At 57.5% G+C, this 17,215-nt stretch overlaps 2 protein-coding genes and 1 long non-coding RNA gene across 3 annotated transcripts; 2 read left to right on the top strand and 1 right to left on the bottom strand.

Moving 5' to 3' along the window:
* The first annotated feature begins 7 nt into the window (after positions 1 to 7).
* On the top strand, positions 8 to 1,295 carry LOC119109189 (uncharacterized). The gene is made up of 3 exons (XR_005095406.1): positions 8 to 107; positions 417 to 508; positions 1,041 to 1,295. It is a non-coding gene; the product is annotated as an uncharacterized LOC119109189 (long non-coding RNA).
* Positions 1,296 to 3,750: 2,455 nt separating this feature from the next.
* Positions 3,751 to 11,995, bottom strand: LOC119110110 (NHL repeat-containing protein 2). The gene is made up of 12 exons (XM_037233849.1): positions 11,854 to 11,995; positions 11,143 to 11,309; positions 9,642 to 9,801; positions 9,082 to 9,185; positions 8,520 to 8,654; positions 8,032 to 8,237; positions 7,026 to 7,251; positions 5,997 to 6,215; positions 5,192 to 5,305; positions 4,363 to 4,477; positions 3,978 to 4,164; positions 3,751 to 3,754 (listed from the first exon to the last, which is right to left on the bottom strand). Exons 1-12 carry the CDS (start codon positions 11,993 to 11,995, stop codon positions 3,751 to 3,753), a joined length of 1,779 nt encoding a protein of 592 aa, XP_037089744.1.
* A 237-nt stretch (positions 11,996 to 12,232) lies between these two features.
* Positions 12,233 to 16,797, top strand: LOC119109181 (mpv17-like protein 2). The gene is made up of 5 exons (XM_037232758.1): positions 12,233 to 12,334; positions 12,803 to 13,037; positions 13,487 to 13,725; positions 15,235 to 15,363; positions 15,731 to 16,797. Exons 2-5 carry the CDS (start codon positions 12,884 to 12,886, stop codon positions 15,932 to 15,934), a joined length of 726 nt encoding a protein of 241 aa, XP_037088653.1. The 5' UTR covers positions 12,233 to 12,334; positions 12,803 to 12,883; the 3' UTR covers positions 15,935 to 16,797.
* The last annotated feature ends 418 nt before the right edge of the window (positions 16,798 to 17,215 follow it).

Below are 17,215 nucleotides of genomic sequence, written 5' to 3'. Positions count from 1 at the left end.
TGGATCGACTTCCAGCGGGCCAGCCAGCGGCACAAGGTGACGCCCGGCTGCGGCGGCATCCAGCAGCCGCGCGATGAGCAGACGAGCGACCTCTGCGCCGACAACGAGTACGTGCTGCCGCTGACCGGCCGCCACGCGGCCAGGTGCGGGGATGAACGGGCGTGGGGGAGGGGGGGGGGGGGGGAATCGGCGGGGGATGTGCTTTGATTGGTGTATGAGGCAGCGCGGGGATTGACGTCCGCGCTTTGAAAGAGAGCAGGTTGTCGTGTGGGTCGCACTTAGTAAACTTGGCAATCAATCAACAATGTGGCCAGATTCCCAGAGTTGAACTTACAGATGTTTTGGCGATTTAAAAACATGTGCTTGACTTGTCATCCGTATTTAGTCCGCGGTTTTCATATTCCCCCTTCTCGCAGATGCAAGAGGGGACGCTGTGTTCCCAATAAGTCCAGCAACACATACCGATGCAAGTGCAAGCGAGGGTGGAGCGGAAAACTTTGCGACAGAGGTAAACCTCTTACTCCGGCGGATGGTCACGGCTGGTCGTCTGCTAGTGTCAAGACATTTCCGTCGTTTTGTAAAGGAAGTAGATATGCGTAATTGCTGTCAAAGCCAATCGTGTTTAACTCAGTGACACCCTTTTTGTGAACGTTTCGGTCTTCGACCACCTCTGTAGAAAACGATGAAGACCGAAATTTGCCCTTAATTATCCGCAATCATAGCCTTAATCATCAGAACATGCAACTGCAAAGAACATGAGTATTATGTATTATATATATATATACATATATATATATATATATATATATATATATATATATATATATATATAAGGACCATATAGACGATATGGACCACCATATGGACCATATGGACGTGGGGGACTATCTGTTGGAGAAAAAGAATCATGCACACCGCGCTCGGAGTTGGCGTTATTTCAATGTCGACGGCAGCTGACATAACCTCTCACAAGCGGAGCGCCGCCGTCACGGCCGCCACCGCCGCGTCGCCTGCTGACCCGTCGGTCCGTCTGTCGTCAGCGCCACGCTGCCGCCGCGAGCAGAACCGCGACTACATCCGCGAGAACGGCTGCCGCTCCCGGCGGCCGGTGCGCCAGGCGCGCTGCGTCGGCAGCTGCGGGCGCGACTGCTGCCAGCCGCGCCGCGTGCGCCAGCGGCGCGTCAGCTTCATCTGCAACGACGGCACGCGCTACCGCAAGGTGGTGCCGGTGGCGCGCAAGTGCCGCTGCCGCCGGCGGAAGAAGTGCCAGTAGGCGTGGCCGGCGGTCGGACGGGCTATGGCCGAGCAGGGCGGGGCGTCCGGCGCCCGGCCGAGCGGCGCCACCTGTCGACGGGCCGGCAGTGCGGGCCGCGCCGGCGCCGGCCCGCGGCCCGCGTCTCGGCGGCGTGCCCGATGATATTAACTCTCTACTACGTGTTGGGTGTGCGCGGCGCCGCGGCCCTTTCCGTGTACGTGTGCCAAACTCGGAGCAGCTGAGGCAATCGTTCAAATTGGATATTTATCGTGCGCGCGCGCGCCTTTGTCCCCGGTGCCACCAGCTCGGACAAGCAGCTGTGCATTGCAATTTTCAGCTTTAAGATCGGATCCACTAGCCTGCTGTCACGCATGCTGGCGCCTGCCCATTGCCCGTGCTGGGTGCTCCTCGGAAGATCTTCAGAACTCCCTCGCACGTGGCCGCATGGGAAAGAACTGAGGGCAGAGTGCTCCTCAGATGCCACCATTGGAAAGAACTGAGATCAGAGTGCTCCTCGGATGCCCCATGGGGAAGAACTGGGACCGAGTGCTGTTCAGAGGCCACTGGCCTGCCACATGGGACGCCGTAAACAATGTTCTCGTCATAAGGCGCTCTCGGTAAGCCTCTGGAGAGCGTTGACGTCTCGCGCGGCGCGCTTACCTGGCCGTCTCCCGATGACGGCCGTGCGCACGGCTCGTCCCACGAGCCTCTGTTCTCGGAGGACGTGGTGTGTGCGGCTCGTTCCGCGAACGTGTCCTCTCGGAGGACACAGTATGCGCGGCTTGGCCTCTCTCGGAGGACACGGTACGCGCGGCTCGGCTCCTCTCGGAGGACGTGTCCCGGGCCGTGGGCCCGAGGCCGCGGCGCCAATGTCGACAGCTACCTTCGTCAGTCTAACAGTGTTTTTATATTTAAGGCCGGGGAGAGGGCGGGTGAGCGCGGCGCCCGCCCGCCCCTCCCCCCGGCTCGCTCGCCGTGCGCTAGAGTCGATGTAGTCAGCATCCACCGTATGTATGTCTAGCCGTAGCTGTAATAAAATACTCGCGTGGACGGCCTGGCTGGCGGGGCGCGGAAGAGCGGGTAAAGCGGGGTGAGCTCAGGACGTCTTGACTCGGTAATGGAGCACCTGGCGGACAACTGAGCAGTTGGACAACCATTAGCAAGGCACGCGTGAGTGCAGACTACAGGAGACATCAGGCTGTGGCTGGCGGCCGGTAGCGTGGTGTTTCAATTGACATCGTGTCTCGAAGCCTCTCAATTGCTGGAGTATTGTCAGCAAGGCTTTGTGAAGACAGGCCGCTTACAGTAAGCCGAAAGAGAACATTCTCACGAGCCGATGAGGAGGGCCTTTTCGTTACGCATGTAATCATTGGCAAGAATGCGCAATACCGATAAACGAAAGGCACCTGAAGCATGATCCACGTAAGCTCAGCATTCGCAGCGCCAAGACGTCACAAATAACTTGTCTGGGATAATTAGCGACGCAACTAATTTCCTTAATAACTCACCCCAACAACCAGCCTCGCCGGTTGCCGTAGTCGACGAAACACTGAGCCGGCAGCTTAGCCTCAATCCGCACCGTAGTTGTGTTGTTTTATCAACTGCGCCGTCCCCGTCCCCTAAACACATCAGTCAAACAAGTGATGGTCCCGGGACCGTACCAACAGGGCTCATTTGGCGGCCAATCAGGCAGAGACATCGTGAAACGTCATGGTATTGTGGCCTTTTAAAAGGAGAAATAATAATTGTCTGTGATCAAAGCATGGCAAGACACCAGGCAAAACACCAGACACAAAGACACCAGGTAGAACAGGTAAGACACCAGACACCGTGATCAAAGCCGAAGAAAAGCACCAGGCGTGTAACTGTGGACGTTTGAGGCACAAGGCGTGCCCCTTTTCCCCCAACTTCATATTTTAACGTAAGGCCTATGGCGATGCATGGAAAGAATGTCTTTGGAAGGCAAAATACAACTTCTGTTTAACAAGTGGTCCAGGTTCCACTTAAAAGAATATCGACAGTTATGAGCGAGCCTATTTCATCATATCTGACGCTTGATTCAATATCTTCAAGTCAAGAACATTCACTTAAATCTTTCCCACAACCAGTTCTAAGGAAAGTATCGTTCCTGGATAACACGCCATGAAAAACCACAACTAAGACGAAGGCACGAGTAGTCAATGTATTGTAGATCATTAAGGTTTCATTCTGGTCAAATTAATCCACAATTTCCCGCGCAGTAGGCAGTGTTAGCTGAACATCCTACCAAGACTGACTCAACGCGACTCCAGACACAATGGGCCATGCAACGGTACGCAATACGACGTCTGTTACTTCCACCAACCGTTAAGAACCGTGATCACGGGATCAGTAAAAAAGCATCAAGCATGGGAGCACGACTTAAAATTCAAACACTCTTTAACAACTAACAAGAGGCCATTAGTTATTGGACTACACATCGGAATGACAGTACAAAATATGGCCATATGAGTGCATCAGCTTGACAGCGAGCACCCGCATAACACATACGCTTCGGAGTGTACGGCACCCATCCGCAGAGACGCGAACCGCGGCCGCCGGCCGAGGCTGAGGGGCCGGCCAGGGCCCGCGAGACGGACGCCACCCTCGGCCGGCCGGCGCGCCGACGGGGCGGGCTCAGACGCCCATCTCAGCGGCCTCCAGCCGGCAGCGCAGCGCCGCCGCCGCGCCGGCCGGCGCCTGCTCGTCGCCCTCCACCAGCAGCTCGAACGTCAGCTCGCGCGGGAAGCACAGGCCGGCCGGCGAGCACAGGAAGAGCTGCGCGTGCAGGCGGAGTCGGACGGCGTCCCCCGAGCGCAGCGGCGGCGCGTGCAGCTGCACAGTCAGCGGTACAGAGAACGGGCCGGCTGGCGCTGCCGACCAGCCGGAGGCTGCAGAGCGCGGACAACGTCAGGTCACACACCGCTCACGCACCAGGTCAGAGCACTCACAAAGTGACTAAGTAAGATATTTGACAGCATTGTCAGGTAGGCGCAGTGTAGTTGCATTTGCTCATACTTCTCTTCGGCATATACTCACGTAATGGTCCAGTCGCCAGCTGTGCGGAGCGCCTTCTGTCAGGGACACACCAGACAGCAGTACTCTAGACTTAAAGAGATGCGCCACAGCTGATCGCACCGTTGCGGACGATGTGACAGCCTGGGTAGGCCGATCTGGTGAATCCCGCGTCATCCGGACATCAAGCTGAAACACAAAAGCCACGATCACACACCAGGTCCTACGTAAGCGCATACGCGCATGTGGCTGACGACGTTGGCGATAGACATAAGGTGGCCATGCCAAGTCTGCGTACCTGGCATGTTTACCTAGAGGTTCACGGAGTTTTGCGAGCGAGGCAGCTCCTACCTACTTTGCTTGATAGAAGTACGCAGACACGGAAGTTCCATGCGAAATCAGCGTCATCTAAGCAATCCATGTCATTTGCTACAGTGCGCGTACGAGCCATCCAGCAGACGCATGAGATCACCGACGATACTAGACAACGGGCGTCGCCCAAGAACAGGCGACACAAATGCCGGTTCTGATGATCAAGAAATTCGCACGTGGCGCACCAGCAAAAGGTCGGGGCGCCCGTGGCGCAGTGGTTTCGCTGCACGTCTGGGGAGACGCTAGGGGTACTGGCACGACCGCTCTCAGCGTCCGCGCTTCCTGGCCCGGTAAGACATCAGCGACGCGGGACCGGCAGCGCTGTGGGCCTGTCAGCGACGCGGACCGGCAGCGGCGCGGGGCCGGCAGCGGCGCGGGCTGGCAGCGGCGCGGGCCGGCGCGCGGGCCGGCAGCGGCGCGGGGCCGGCAGCGGCGCGGCGCGGGCCGGCCGGCAGCGGCGCGGGCCGGCAGCGGCGCGGGCCGGCAGCGGCGCGCGGCCGGCAGCGGCGCGGGGCTGGCTGGTAGGCGTACCTCATCGACGGTGCCGGTCGCCAGGTCCACCCGCTTGATGCAGTGGTTGTTTGTGTCGGCCACCAGCAGCCGATCGCCGGCGGGCTCCGCCAGCAGGCCGCCCGGCTCGTTAAACTGGCAACGGAACAGCGCGGCTGTATGACGGCGACATGACACGGCTTCGGAAGGCACAATACAACAGGTGTCTGAGCAACGCCAGACGCCAGACAGACAGACCAGCCTGGCGGTGGCTGGTCTGTCTGTTGCTGATGGAGAAGGACAGGTCAACGTCGCGTCATCAGAAGTCTGCGCGGTATGTTATTCAGATAACGCAGCAATCGACGGCTGTCAGCCAAACCAGGAATAGTAGCTTATTGTTTACGTTTGTATGCGATCGATCACGCAAAATAAAAGCACCTGACAAAACGCATGTCCACAAATCACGCCCGACATGCCACATCAGCTCAGGCTCTAGTTTACAAGCGATTCGTCGCCTGAATCAGGCAGTGTACCATGTCGAATACTATCGATTTGCCTCCCACTGCGACATTTACGGGTAAACTAGGTGCAGATTTTGTGCATTCCACAACTACCAACAAACTAACCGCAATTCCTGCGTTGCAATACCACTAGATTCCGCAGAAAGTATTACACAAAGTACTGCAAAACCGGCCATTTCGCCAATCCTACCACTCTCATATCCACATCCTCCGCCTCCCCCCCCCCCCCCCAAGGGGAGGGACGATGTGGGTGTGACGATGGGTGTGACGATCGTCCCACCACCCCACCAGTTCCCGGCGTCGGCGCCGGCGGCCGGCACGCTTACCTGGGCCTCCAGCAGCGGTCCAGTCTGGTCTCCGCGGCTCGAGCCGGCCAGCGTGCGGCAGCTGAAACCCCGTCCGTCGGCCAGCACCAGCTTCAGCTTGTGGTTGTACGTGTCGGCCACGTACAGGGCCGCGTCGGCGGCGCTCCAGGCCACGCCCAGCGGGTGCTGCAGCCGCGCGGGGCCCTCCGCCGAGTCCACGTCGCCGAACTCGAACAGGTTCTACGGAGGCGGCCAAGTCAGCGGCCGGCGCTGGGGAGTCGGACACCGCAGGGGAGCGAGGCACTGCTCGATGAGGGGGGGGGGGGGGGGGACACGGGCCGGAGAGCGGAGCTCGACTGGCGCCTGAAGGTCACACGGTCGGCGTGCCGGAGACAAACGTGGACGCGCCCACACACGGTCATCGCCCACCAGAACACTTTGCTGCGGAGAGGGTCGCCTAAGCCCTTCACGCCACCAAGACCAACTCCCGGATTCAAACCCTGAGACAATGCAGTCTGGGCTCCTCTCCCCCCCCCCCCCCCCCACCGCGGGTTATCTGTCTCCAACAACACAATCTGTACGTCCACAAGCAGCTCTGGCGCACGTACGCATTCCACTGGTGAATTCACACCTGTCGCGACAAGTGACAAACAGTAACACGGACAGCCTATTCGGTAAAAGGAGACTCTGACGGGACAAGACGATAGTACGTGGGTGACGCTTTGGGACGTAAATAAGGCCCTGTTAAAGCATTCCCGCTGCGCCCATCACCCGCCGCCACTGTCAGCAGGCCGATTAGCAGCGTGCGAGAACATAAGCTGGACAAGCGAGAGTACGAGCCGCTCGGCGCAATTTCGTTACAATCGGCTCTCATATATGTCTGTGTTTATTTTGTGATTGTCGCGTTGGGATTGTCGATGTACGTGTTGGCTAACGTCCAGGGACAATCCAATTACCGCGGAATGGCCTCATAGGGTGTTATACAAGCTGCCGTAACATCCCCATCCCAGCCCCCTTCCGCCCCCCGTCCCCGGCCGGCGGCCAGCGTACCGTGGGGTCCCGAGCGCCGCCGACCACGGCCCGCACGGCGCCGTCGGCCAGCGCCACCTGGCGCACACTGGAGCTCTCGCTGTCGGCCACCAGGAGGCGCGCGCCGGCCGCGTCCCACGTCAGGCCCGAGGGCTGCGCGAATGCCGCTCGCTGCGGGTACGAGTTGTTCCGGTTCTCCTCCTGGCCCGAGCCGGCCACACGAAGACAGGTGCCCGCCGGGCAGGGGCTGCGGAGAGAGGTACGCGATCAGAGCCGGGCAGGAGCAGTGATGAAGGGGTGCGAGGTCAAAGCCGGACAGGGGCTGCGGAGAGGGGCACATAGTCAGAGGCGGGCAGGAGCAGTGAGGAAGAGGTGTGAGGTCAGAGCCGGACAGGGGCTGCGGAGAGGGGTGCAAGTCAAAGCCGGGCAGGGGCTGCGGAGAGGGGCACACGGTCAGAGCCGGGCAGGGGCTGCGGAGAGGGGCACACGGTCAGAGCCGGGCAGGTGTAGTGGGGAAGGGGTGCGAGGTCAGAGCCGGGCAGGGGCTGCGGAGAGGGGCACACGGTCAGAGCTGGGCAGGGGCTGCGGAGAGAGGTACATGGTCAGAGCCGGGCACGGGCAGTGAAGGAGGGATACACGGTCAAAGCTAGACGGGGACATCGAGATGCCGTCAGAAACAGGCAAGAGCTGATGGGGGGGGGGGGGGGGGTACACGATCAGAACCCGACAGACGCAAGTGGAATGCCACGCGTTCAAAGTCGGGCAGGGTAGTGGAGAACATCACCTACGGCGCTGGATGAGGCGCGAGTCAAAAGCCGAACCGAACTGAAGTCTCACTAGCCGAGTATCCTTGTTTTGAGTACATGAGCAGGGCTCAGTGACCCGTCGCGGCTGAGTGCAGGTGTCCTACGGCAGCTGCTGACTCGGCATACGTCCCGTCCCGGTACTCGAAACAGTTCCCGTTCCCGTGCCCGCGCCCGTGCCCGTGCCCGTGCCCGTGCCCGTGCCCGTGCCCGCCGCGCCTCACCGCTTGCCGAACAGCGTGCCGTCGCGGAGGAACAAGGCCCAGATCTGGTGCGAGCCGGCCATGGCCAGGTAGAGCCGGTCACCGACCAGACAGAGGTCCCAGGGCGAGGCGAGCACCTGCGCCCTGCCGACGCCGCCGCCCTCCAGGTCGTCGCCCCGTTGACCGGTGCCGGCCAGCGTCTCCACCAGGCCCGCCTGCAGGTCCACCTGGGGCGCAGCAGGTGCCCGTCACGAGCCGGCGTCTCGAGGCGCTGACCAAGGGTCCACCGAGGCGCAGAGTCAGGGGCCACGGTCGGGAACCAGGGCCACCGCCAGGCTCGCCGGCAGGTCCGCTCGAGAATCACGACATCCAGCATATCCTATATCCCGCGGCGGCCTCACAGAGGCGCGCGCTTGACGCGACCAGACCGACCCAATGGATACTGTGACGACGGGCTTCAGCGATGGAGTGGAAGGAACGGCAACTCGAGCGAGCTATCGGACACGCACCTTTCTGATGGCGTGGTTCTCCGTGTCCGCCACGTAGATGACGTCGCCGTCTGCGGCCACCCCCTGCGGACTGCTGAACTTGGACTCGCCCAGTTTGCCGTCAAGGAAGCCGGCGGTTGGACCACCGATCACGTGCTGCAGGCGAGAACGCATTTGTGGGCAACACCACATATGTTAGTAGGGCCGCTCCGAAGGCAGCGACAAGCGGACTGGAGCCGTGAGGCCAGGGACCAGTGTTTTCCCACAATATTGGAGAAAAATCTGGTATTTCCTATCCAACTGCAGGATAAAATTGTCGTCACTCCTGACATGTTACTTAAAAAATGGACCTTTCCCCCCCTGCCCATATGCACACACATATGCAAGCGCACATGCACGCGCACGCGCACGTACGTACGCACGCACGCACACACATAATCATCATAGACTCCCTATCCCTGAGCGGTGATGCATTTCTTCACTTCAAGCGTTTGTATTAAGACTGACGAACTGCGCTCCTGAAACGCGGCACACCGCTGTCGGTGTGGCGGGCCGGGCGACCAGCACGCCCAGCAGCACGCACCAGCACGGCGCCGCTGTTGTCGGTGACCAGCAGGCGATGGTGGCCGGAGTCGCTGAGCACCAGCCGGCGCGCGTCCAGCCGGCACAGCTTGCCGGGGAAGCGGAGTGGGCGGGCGACGGGCGGCCGGGCGGCCGGCGCCAGCGGCAGGCTGCCGGAGCCCAGCCGGCCGCGCAGACGGCGCAGCGCAGCCGAGACGAACCGGCCCAGCAGAGCCGAGTGGCCCTCCCCGACAAGCAGCAGCAGGGGTCGGCAGCCCGGACCTGGCGCAGGCGGGCGGTGCGCGGCGTCACACACCCAGCAACGTCCGTCGCAGTCCGACGCCAGAGGACGGCTACCAAGACGTGGGTGCAGCGGTCCGTGCAACCGCGTCTGGTATCAGCAGACCAACAGACCAGCCACAGGCACTAATCCAGGGTACCATAGAGCCTGCATTCACAAAAACCATTGGCAGCACTTCTCCATAAACCAGCACCTATCCACCCGATCCAGAAGACTTCAGCCGTGACCATTCTGAGCCCCAGGCGCCAGCGGAGTAGGTCGCGGCTGCGCGGGAAGCTCACCGAGGATGACCAACGTGGGCCAGCAGGCGATCTCCAGCCGCCGCCAGAGCACCAGCTGGGCGTCGTTGACCACTGGGTGGGCGATGTCGTACCGCTGCAGCGCCGCCGCGATGTTGGACGACACGCGCTCGTTGTCGAACTTGGCCGAGTGGACGCCGACCTGCGGCGACCGGGACGAGTCAGCGCACCCGGCGCCGGCTCGCTCTGAAGCGCAGGGCAGACGGCTGTCCGGCCGACGGACGCTCGGTCCGGGTCATCCCACTGCTGCCCACCGTATCACACGCACACGCACGAGCACACGCACGCTCACACGCACACGTACAAGCATGCACACACGGCACCCCCAACGCACGTACGCACGCACGCACGCACGCTGCGCGCACTGAGGCGAATGGGTTCCGATCATGCTCACACTTGCGGACCCATGAGTCAGGAAATCAGACAGAGGTTTCTGCAGAATTTGAGCGGCGGGCAGTGGGCACGAGCGGCGCATCAGGAACAGGATAACAGCGATCCTATCGCCGGTCTCCCCGGAACCGTCAGCTGTTCAGACCACGACCCAGGGTGAAATCCCATTGCCGCCGCCGGAAAGGTGACCGTCAGACCTCGTGGCATCGGGGTTCGCCTCACTTGGCCAACTCGGCCGTCCGTCCATAGGCGCTGGCCGCCAGTTACAGCCCCGTCCCGGTTCAGCGCCATCACCGTGTCCACAGGGCTCTCCGATAAACTGCCCGCCAGTTAACAGAAGCGTCCCGGTGCTTGACGCCGCGTCAGCGCCATCTCCGCGTCCACACGGACTCTCCGATAAGCTGTCCGCCAGTTACAGAAGCGTCCCGGTGCCTGAACACCGCGTCAGCGCCATCTCCGCGTCCACACGGACTCTCCAATAACTGTCCGCCAGTTACAGAAGCGTCCCGGTGCTTGACACCGCGTCAGCACCATCTCCGCGTCCACATGCGCTCTCCGATGCACTGGCCGGCAGCCCCCGCCGCTTCAGGCCGGCGGCGGTGCGCGCCGTCCTGGCCGCCACTGCCGGGACAACGCTGGCCCGAAGACGCACCCGCCGCCAGCCACGTCACGCCGCCGGACGCGCGCGTCAGACGGCTGCTCCGTCTGTCGCCGCCGGTGGTGGCGCGGAGGGCGGCGCGAGTCCCTCACCCGCTGTGGAATGCCCCTGGTCCAGCTGACTGTGGGTCCAGGGGACCATGGAGAGGCACAGCATGTGGATGCTCATAGCATACAAATATGTGGACAGCAGATCTGTGCATCAGAATAGGCATAAAGATATGAATGACCACAAATGAAACAATACAACCAAGATATGACCTTACAATATCTTTACAAGTTGTTTATAGTTCCTTTATTTCATCACTGAAACCATTAACAGGAATGGTCTGGCTTGTCAATCTGGGAACTAAAATCACATTTCATCATAAGAACATTTGGCCACTTATTTCCTCTAACATAGCATATCATGCAATAAACAAAGACAACAACTTACAATAACAAGGCCATCTTCAATGGAGTGATCTCTTTCCAGCTGGTGAAGCGATGGCAAGACGTGAAGACAGTTGATGCAGCAGTAGGTGAAAAAATCAAGCACTACAAGCTTGTCATCCAAGTCAGATGCATATTCAAGGGGCCTGCTGACATTGAACCATTCCCACTCTGAAAAAGACAACTGCTATCAGGCACACATCAAACCATCAATTTCTGTTTGGGACATGCAATAAGCATATATACATTGTGGGTTACAATGTCGCAACTACATGGAGATGCTTCAGATCAACGGTGCTGAAAAATGTTTTCGTACTTGCACACTGTAAATCTAAGCACTAAGTGTTGGGTGCACAGCCACCAATTCCAGCATATATATAAAAATGTTCCAAGGAACTATGATGTTGCAAAGGTAATTCCAGGCAAAAACACTGAAATTATGTTCATGCAGACAATTTAGAAATTTAGAATAATATCGCCTGGCCTCAGTTTAGCGTAGATCAGTATGATGATCAACACAGTGATGTCACATAAGTGTCCAGTACAGTGGATGGATTTTGTTGCAGACTGGCCAGGAGCAAGGCCCCTATGTCTGTGTTAGTATCATACAGGATCATGGTGATCAGACAAATCATGGATTGATACAAATGATCATGTTTTCTGAGTGACAATGGTCACACAATTTATAAGGCCAATCGCGATGCACATGGCTCACCAGGTGAAAAAGTAACGTCCAGGTTATATTCAGCACCAAGCTGCTGATCCGAAATTCTTCGATGATTACTCCCCCATCTTCTTGCGGTGCAGTTTTGTATTTTTCGATGAAATAGAGAGATGCAACAAGTAAGCTCTTCCATCACGGTGTAAGTTATGCACCCGATGCTCGAAATATCACAACGAGCACCCCGCCGCAAACCGCCCAGGGTCAAGTGGAGCTTGTGCAAGCTTAGGACATTTCTTTGCAGCTGCTTTTCGTATTTGACAGCGGTACAGCGAAAATGACGCATTTGTTTCAATGATGCATTGGCGAGTTGTGCCGCGCGCACGGTTGCTGGCTGGTGCAGGTCACGGGTCTGTTCTAGGGCATTGGGTCAGGCGATCTGGTGCGGTTATCGCGCCCATCTCATCCGTCTCGGGGGGGTCTCTTGGTCGCAGCCCCCTTCCCTGGCATGTGGCCGGCAGCTCCATACACAAACGTAAGCAGTTTACTAGGGTGTAAGCGTTAGACAGCCTTGGAAGTAACGATTATGCATGAGTTTTACAAGCCATGGTTGTTGCACGGGTACATGCCCACCTGGTAGCTATGTACGATCTTTTTCGGATGGCCAGCGCTCAGAGTGTTGGTGACCAGTTGCATCCAGTCTTCACAAGCTATATTATGTTTAAAATGGGTGTTACATTCATTTTTATCAACCAGTTTGGTGTGCCAGATCAGAGGATTTATCCTGGCTTGATGACTAATGCAAGGCAACTTGGGCTGTCTGGTGGTGATGGAGCTTACTTGGAATATTGTGGTGCTCATGGGCTAACTGGGTGCTTTGGACACTGTCTGCATTTTGGATAACATTTGAATATTTAGTTTGATAGGTGGTTGGGGGCTGCCAAATGACATGTTTGCAAACATTACCAACCTGTGTTCAATCTCAACCATTATCACATTCCAGGTCAGAGGCTTTATGTTGGAGTGATGAACCAGAGGTTGACCCAGGGCAGTGAGACTAACTGTGTCACTACAAGGCAAGGTGATGGGCCTGCTGGGTGCCTTGTTTGGTCGCCGGCTCTGGCTGACCAACACTGTCAGCTGTGGGGCTTTGCTGGCTGCTGGGGATGGTATACAACAGCTTCTGGAGTTCCAACGTGGAGTGCACGCTGAGGAACACTATAACTGGAAGCGTACTGGTAAGGGTCTCATTGATCTTATCTCTAGGATTTCTTGTGCTGTGAGCCTGTTCATCTGCATCCATCTTGACTTGTGGTCAAGACCTTAGGTTCAAGGTAAAACATGTTATGAAGATAAAAATCAGTTGAAGTAAGATTTTAGGCTAAATGTACAAATTGAAGCCTGTTTCTGTTCCATCTCTCACAATGCTGAGAACTATTATTTGCTGCCCTTAAGTGATTGACCTTTATGTTACCCTGCATTTTGGGTGAATATGCACATGCATAGTTGAGTCACGAATAGGTGTCCATTTTGTTACTTATCAGGGACCTGGCCCTATTGCCATTGAAAGCTCCTCACTACCATGATATGTTTTTGCTTGAGTTCATTTGTGCCTGGTTGGGCATGATTATGCAGCCATGCATGAATACAGGCCCAGACCAGCCCAGACCCTGTGTCACCCCCACAGGCCGGATGTTTGCTGTGGGCCTGAGCCAGGGCCCACCACACCACCTGTGGTACACATGGCTGGACCGGTGGCTGCCTGGCCGCTCGGGCCGCGTTGTCCGGCTCAAGATCTTGGCCGACCAGCTGGTGGCTGCGCCCTTCTTCGCCGTCACCTTCTTCCTGGGCGCTGGGCTGCTGGAGGGCCACACCGTGGCGCGCAGTCTGCAAGAGTTTCAGATGAAGTTCCCGGAGGTGTACCTGGTCAGTGACAGGGCGGTGCTAACCTTGTGACCTGCAGCGGTACTGTCCCTGGCTGGGGTCTTAAAGGGACCTGTGGCTGGCTTGGCTTTGAGCTTAGGGGAAGGTTACCGCGGAGTTGGGGACATTGTAATATATGGGGAGGGGGGGGGGGGGGGCACTAACGGTGAAACGCGTAGTCCCTGTAATTCGAATGTTCAGAACTCCCACACATCGATATGGGTGGTCGTTTAGGTGTGTTTCGCACTAATGGGGTCAGATATCGTAATGGACCTTGCCAAGTTGGCTCGATCAGTGATACATTGTGGCAAGTTCCGTTTTTAATGTGCTACCAGGATGTGGACATCCACTTCTGCGGCGTTCATTCGCTCACATACGACACGCTTGGCAAATGTCTAGAGACGGGTCTTGCCACACCTTACCGTTTCAGCTGACAAAAGCGGTAATTTCCGATAATACGGTTTTCTTCTGGCTTTAGGCAAATCGTTGCGAAAATTGCAATGTTGAGTGGATATAGTCAGTGAACGGGTTCATATGGATGTAGAGTTCTCGTGGTTCATACTCAATCGGTTTAGCCACAGCGTGTCGTATCCGAGACACGCTTCGAAAAAGCTGACCCTGGTCGCTCGAAGTAAATTACTGTCACGCCTATGGATGTTGAGATAGTGTAGTTATCCATACAGTGCACATTTACATGCACCGTGCAGTTGGTCCCACGTCTTTATCAGCCGCGGGGTCCGAGACCTAGAGGTAGTACGTACACCGCCCCAAGCAGTGGCTGTTTCGAGAGGCTGCGATGCCGTGTTGGTGAGGTCCGGGCCCATTTACGACCCGCGTTATGCAGACTTTCGCGAGTGGTAAATTTACATTTGTCCATGCTAAACTCACGAGGAAGGTGATACCAGTCACACTTTGCTATGTTGCAACGTTGTAGAAAAAAAAAACACCCGTGACCGATACCCCTTGTGTTCATTTGCGGCAAAACTGACACGGCGCAACTTCCAAGGAGGTGTTCTTCTTGCTTCTTAACACTTTTCTAGATTTGACTGCTGTGGAAAAGGCATCTTATCCCAGAAGGCATGGCGACCGGCTTGGCCGCGCAAGTCGATGTTTTATGTGGTCAAGTAAGATAGGTCCGGGCGTGGACCCTAGTGACATGCAAAGGAGTTTCCAATGCACTCATTGATTTTGCAGCTGTTCTTTTCAGTAGTGTGTTGGCTTCAGTCACAGACCCACTGTATTAATTGGATTTCTTTGATGTGGATTGGACGTTAGCCTTTGATCTTCGGGCCCATGGCTGCCACGGGCTCGACTCCCTGCAGGCTGTATGGTCAAGTCGATTATCGCTACACTGCGCCCAATGTGTCAAATCCTTGCAGCCCACCGGGCTCGTCCGTGGCAGCAGCGGCACCGGGGCTCGTCCGCGACAGCGGTGGCACGGGGGCTGGTCCGTGACAGCGGCGACACAACGTCACGTCCGTTGGCCCTCACGCGACCGCCCTCCGCCCGCAGTTTGATTGGGCCATCTGGCCGCCCACGCAGTGGATCAACTTCCGCTACGTACCTGAGCCGTACCGCGTGCTGTACGTCAACGTCGTCACCGTCGTCTGGGACGTGTTCCTCTCGTACATCAAGCACAGGGTGAGGGGACACAGGCTGGACGTCGCTCCGGGCGCCAGACGTGATGCCCTGCGTCACCTCAGCTTGGGGGGGCCATCACCCGTCGGCCGTTAGCTCATCAGATGCGCGCGAAGTAGCGGTCCGACACGGTGTTTCGTATTTGCTGTACCATTGTCTGGTGTTTGTTTTATCAGATTTGTGATGCATGTTTTAAAAATAGCATAGGACGTGGCCTTCAGTGCATTAGCTAGTTGCACGTGCTCATCAGATGAACCTGGTGGACAGCCATACACCAGTAATAGCCGTGTGGAACGGCAGCACATCACCAATCACTGTCAGCGCCGCCAGCGAGCCGCTTCTTGACACTTCCGTTGCTCTGTCGTTTCAGGACCAGCTGAATGAGGATGCGGATCCATCCTGCGCGGCTCCTGACCCGGGGGCGGCCGGCGGCGCCGCGGCCAGCCGCGCCGGCCCCTCCGCCGATATCCCGGTGCCGAAGCTGCAGGCCTCGGGCTGGGACCCGTCTGGTGACGTCACGGGACCGGCGGTGTCAGACGAGACGCGCCGACGTCAGCGGGGGCAGCCCAGCTGATGAACCTCCTCCTCTGTACTAGCTGACGACTCTCCCTGGCCGGCGGTGGGCTCCAAAGGCCGTGCGTGCCGCAGTCGACGTGAACGAGACGAGCATATGAGGGCTGGCGATGTCCGCCGGCGGTGAAACGCCCTAAACCTCCGTCCGTGTCGGCAGTGATGTGTGTGTGAGTGGAGAGCGCGATGTCTAGCTGGTAGAACGGACCGTTCGGCACCACGCCCGTGGTACGCTTCCACGCCGCGGTCGTCGTATGCTCGCTCCTGAAGACGAAGAAGCTGTCGTGCTGTGGCAACCGACTTGCGTCGTTAAGCCTGTCGGAGTGAGTTTGAGTGTGAGCAGCGTTTTTGACTGGTTGTCATGCGCCAGTCGAGCTGAATCCTCTCATGCCGCCCAGACCTCGCATTCGTTATCATTCATTTATGGCCTGTGACATGGTTTGCGTTTTGAGCTTGGGTCTTGCCCTTGCACGATTGTGACCTAGCATAGCTCACATGCAGTACAAAATTTGGAGCTTTTTTTGCGCATGACGTGTTTTAACATGATCCAGTTGTCAAGTGCAATGCGTTGTGTACTACGCCTACTACGAGCGCGATGCAACTTACTCATCACAGCTGTGATAACGGTTGGACATAGATATGGTTATATCTACACCATATTTGTATTTTAGGTCCATAGTAAAACATGTTTTAGGGCATCTTTGCTCTTTTTTCGTGCAGCTTCGTTTTCAAGACCGGTGTAGTAAAGTTAAACTATGTCGCAGGAATAGGCTCATCTTTCCCGCGGGTAGATTTTTTAGGACCTACGATTGTCTGCATTCAACTTGGGCCACGTGTCTGCTCCGAAATGCTCAATACACGCGATATCTGACAGCTGGGCGGTGAAAGCGGCGAGTCCGGTTGCAGCTGTTTAGTGCGGCGAATAGTGGCGCGGCGACTCCGTGCACATGGTATGCTCTGCGTGCTGGCCGCTGGTCTGGGATGGGGTGATGTGCGCTACGTAGCCGTCCGTGCCGGAGATCTACGATTTTCAACGGTTTGTCGTTGCCATGAACAATGACGCTCCGTGGCTTAGGAGCTGAAGAGAACTGACTACAAATGGCCACTCGAGCAGACCGTGGCCAGGTCGCCCAGAGGTGCCAGCAGAAGGCACGGGCGGAGGAAATCTGCGCTTGGGAACGAAATGTCACACTACTCAGACTCCCATGCGCTCCCGGGCCCGTGAAGTCATGCTCAGAGGAACTATGGAGTGAACTCGTGAGGCTATGTGAACTCAGAGGGGCTA

The sequence above is a fragment of the Pollicipes pollicipes genome, unplaced genomic scaffold, assembly GCF_011947565.3.
Source record: "Pollicipes pollicipes isolate AB1234 unplaced genomic scaffold, Ppol_2.1 Scaffold_7231;HRSCAF=8579_pilon_pilon_pilon, whole genome shotgun sequence".
Classification (NCBI taxonomy): Eukaryota; Metazoa; Arthropoda; class Thecostraca; order Pollicipedomorpha; family Pollicipedidae; genus Pollicipes; species Pollicipes pollicipes.
The sequence above is the reverse complement of the archived record's forward strand: the minus strand, read 5'-3'. Positions and strand labels throughout refer to the sequence as shown.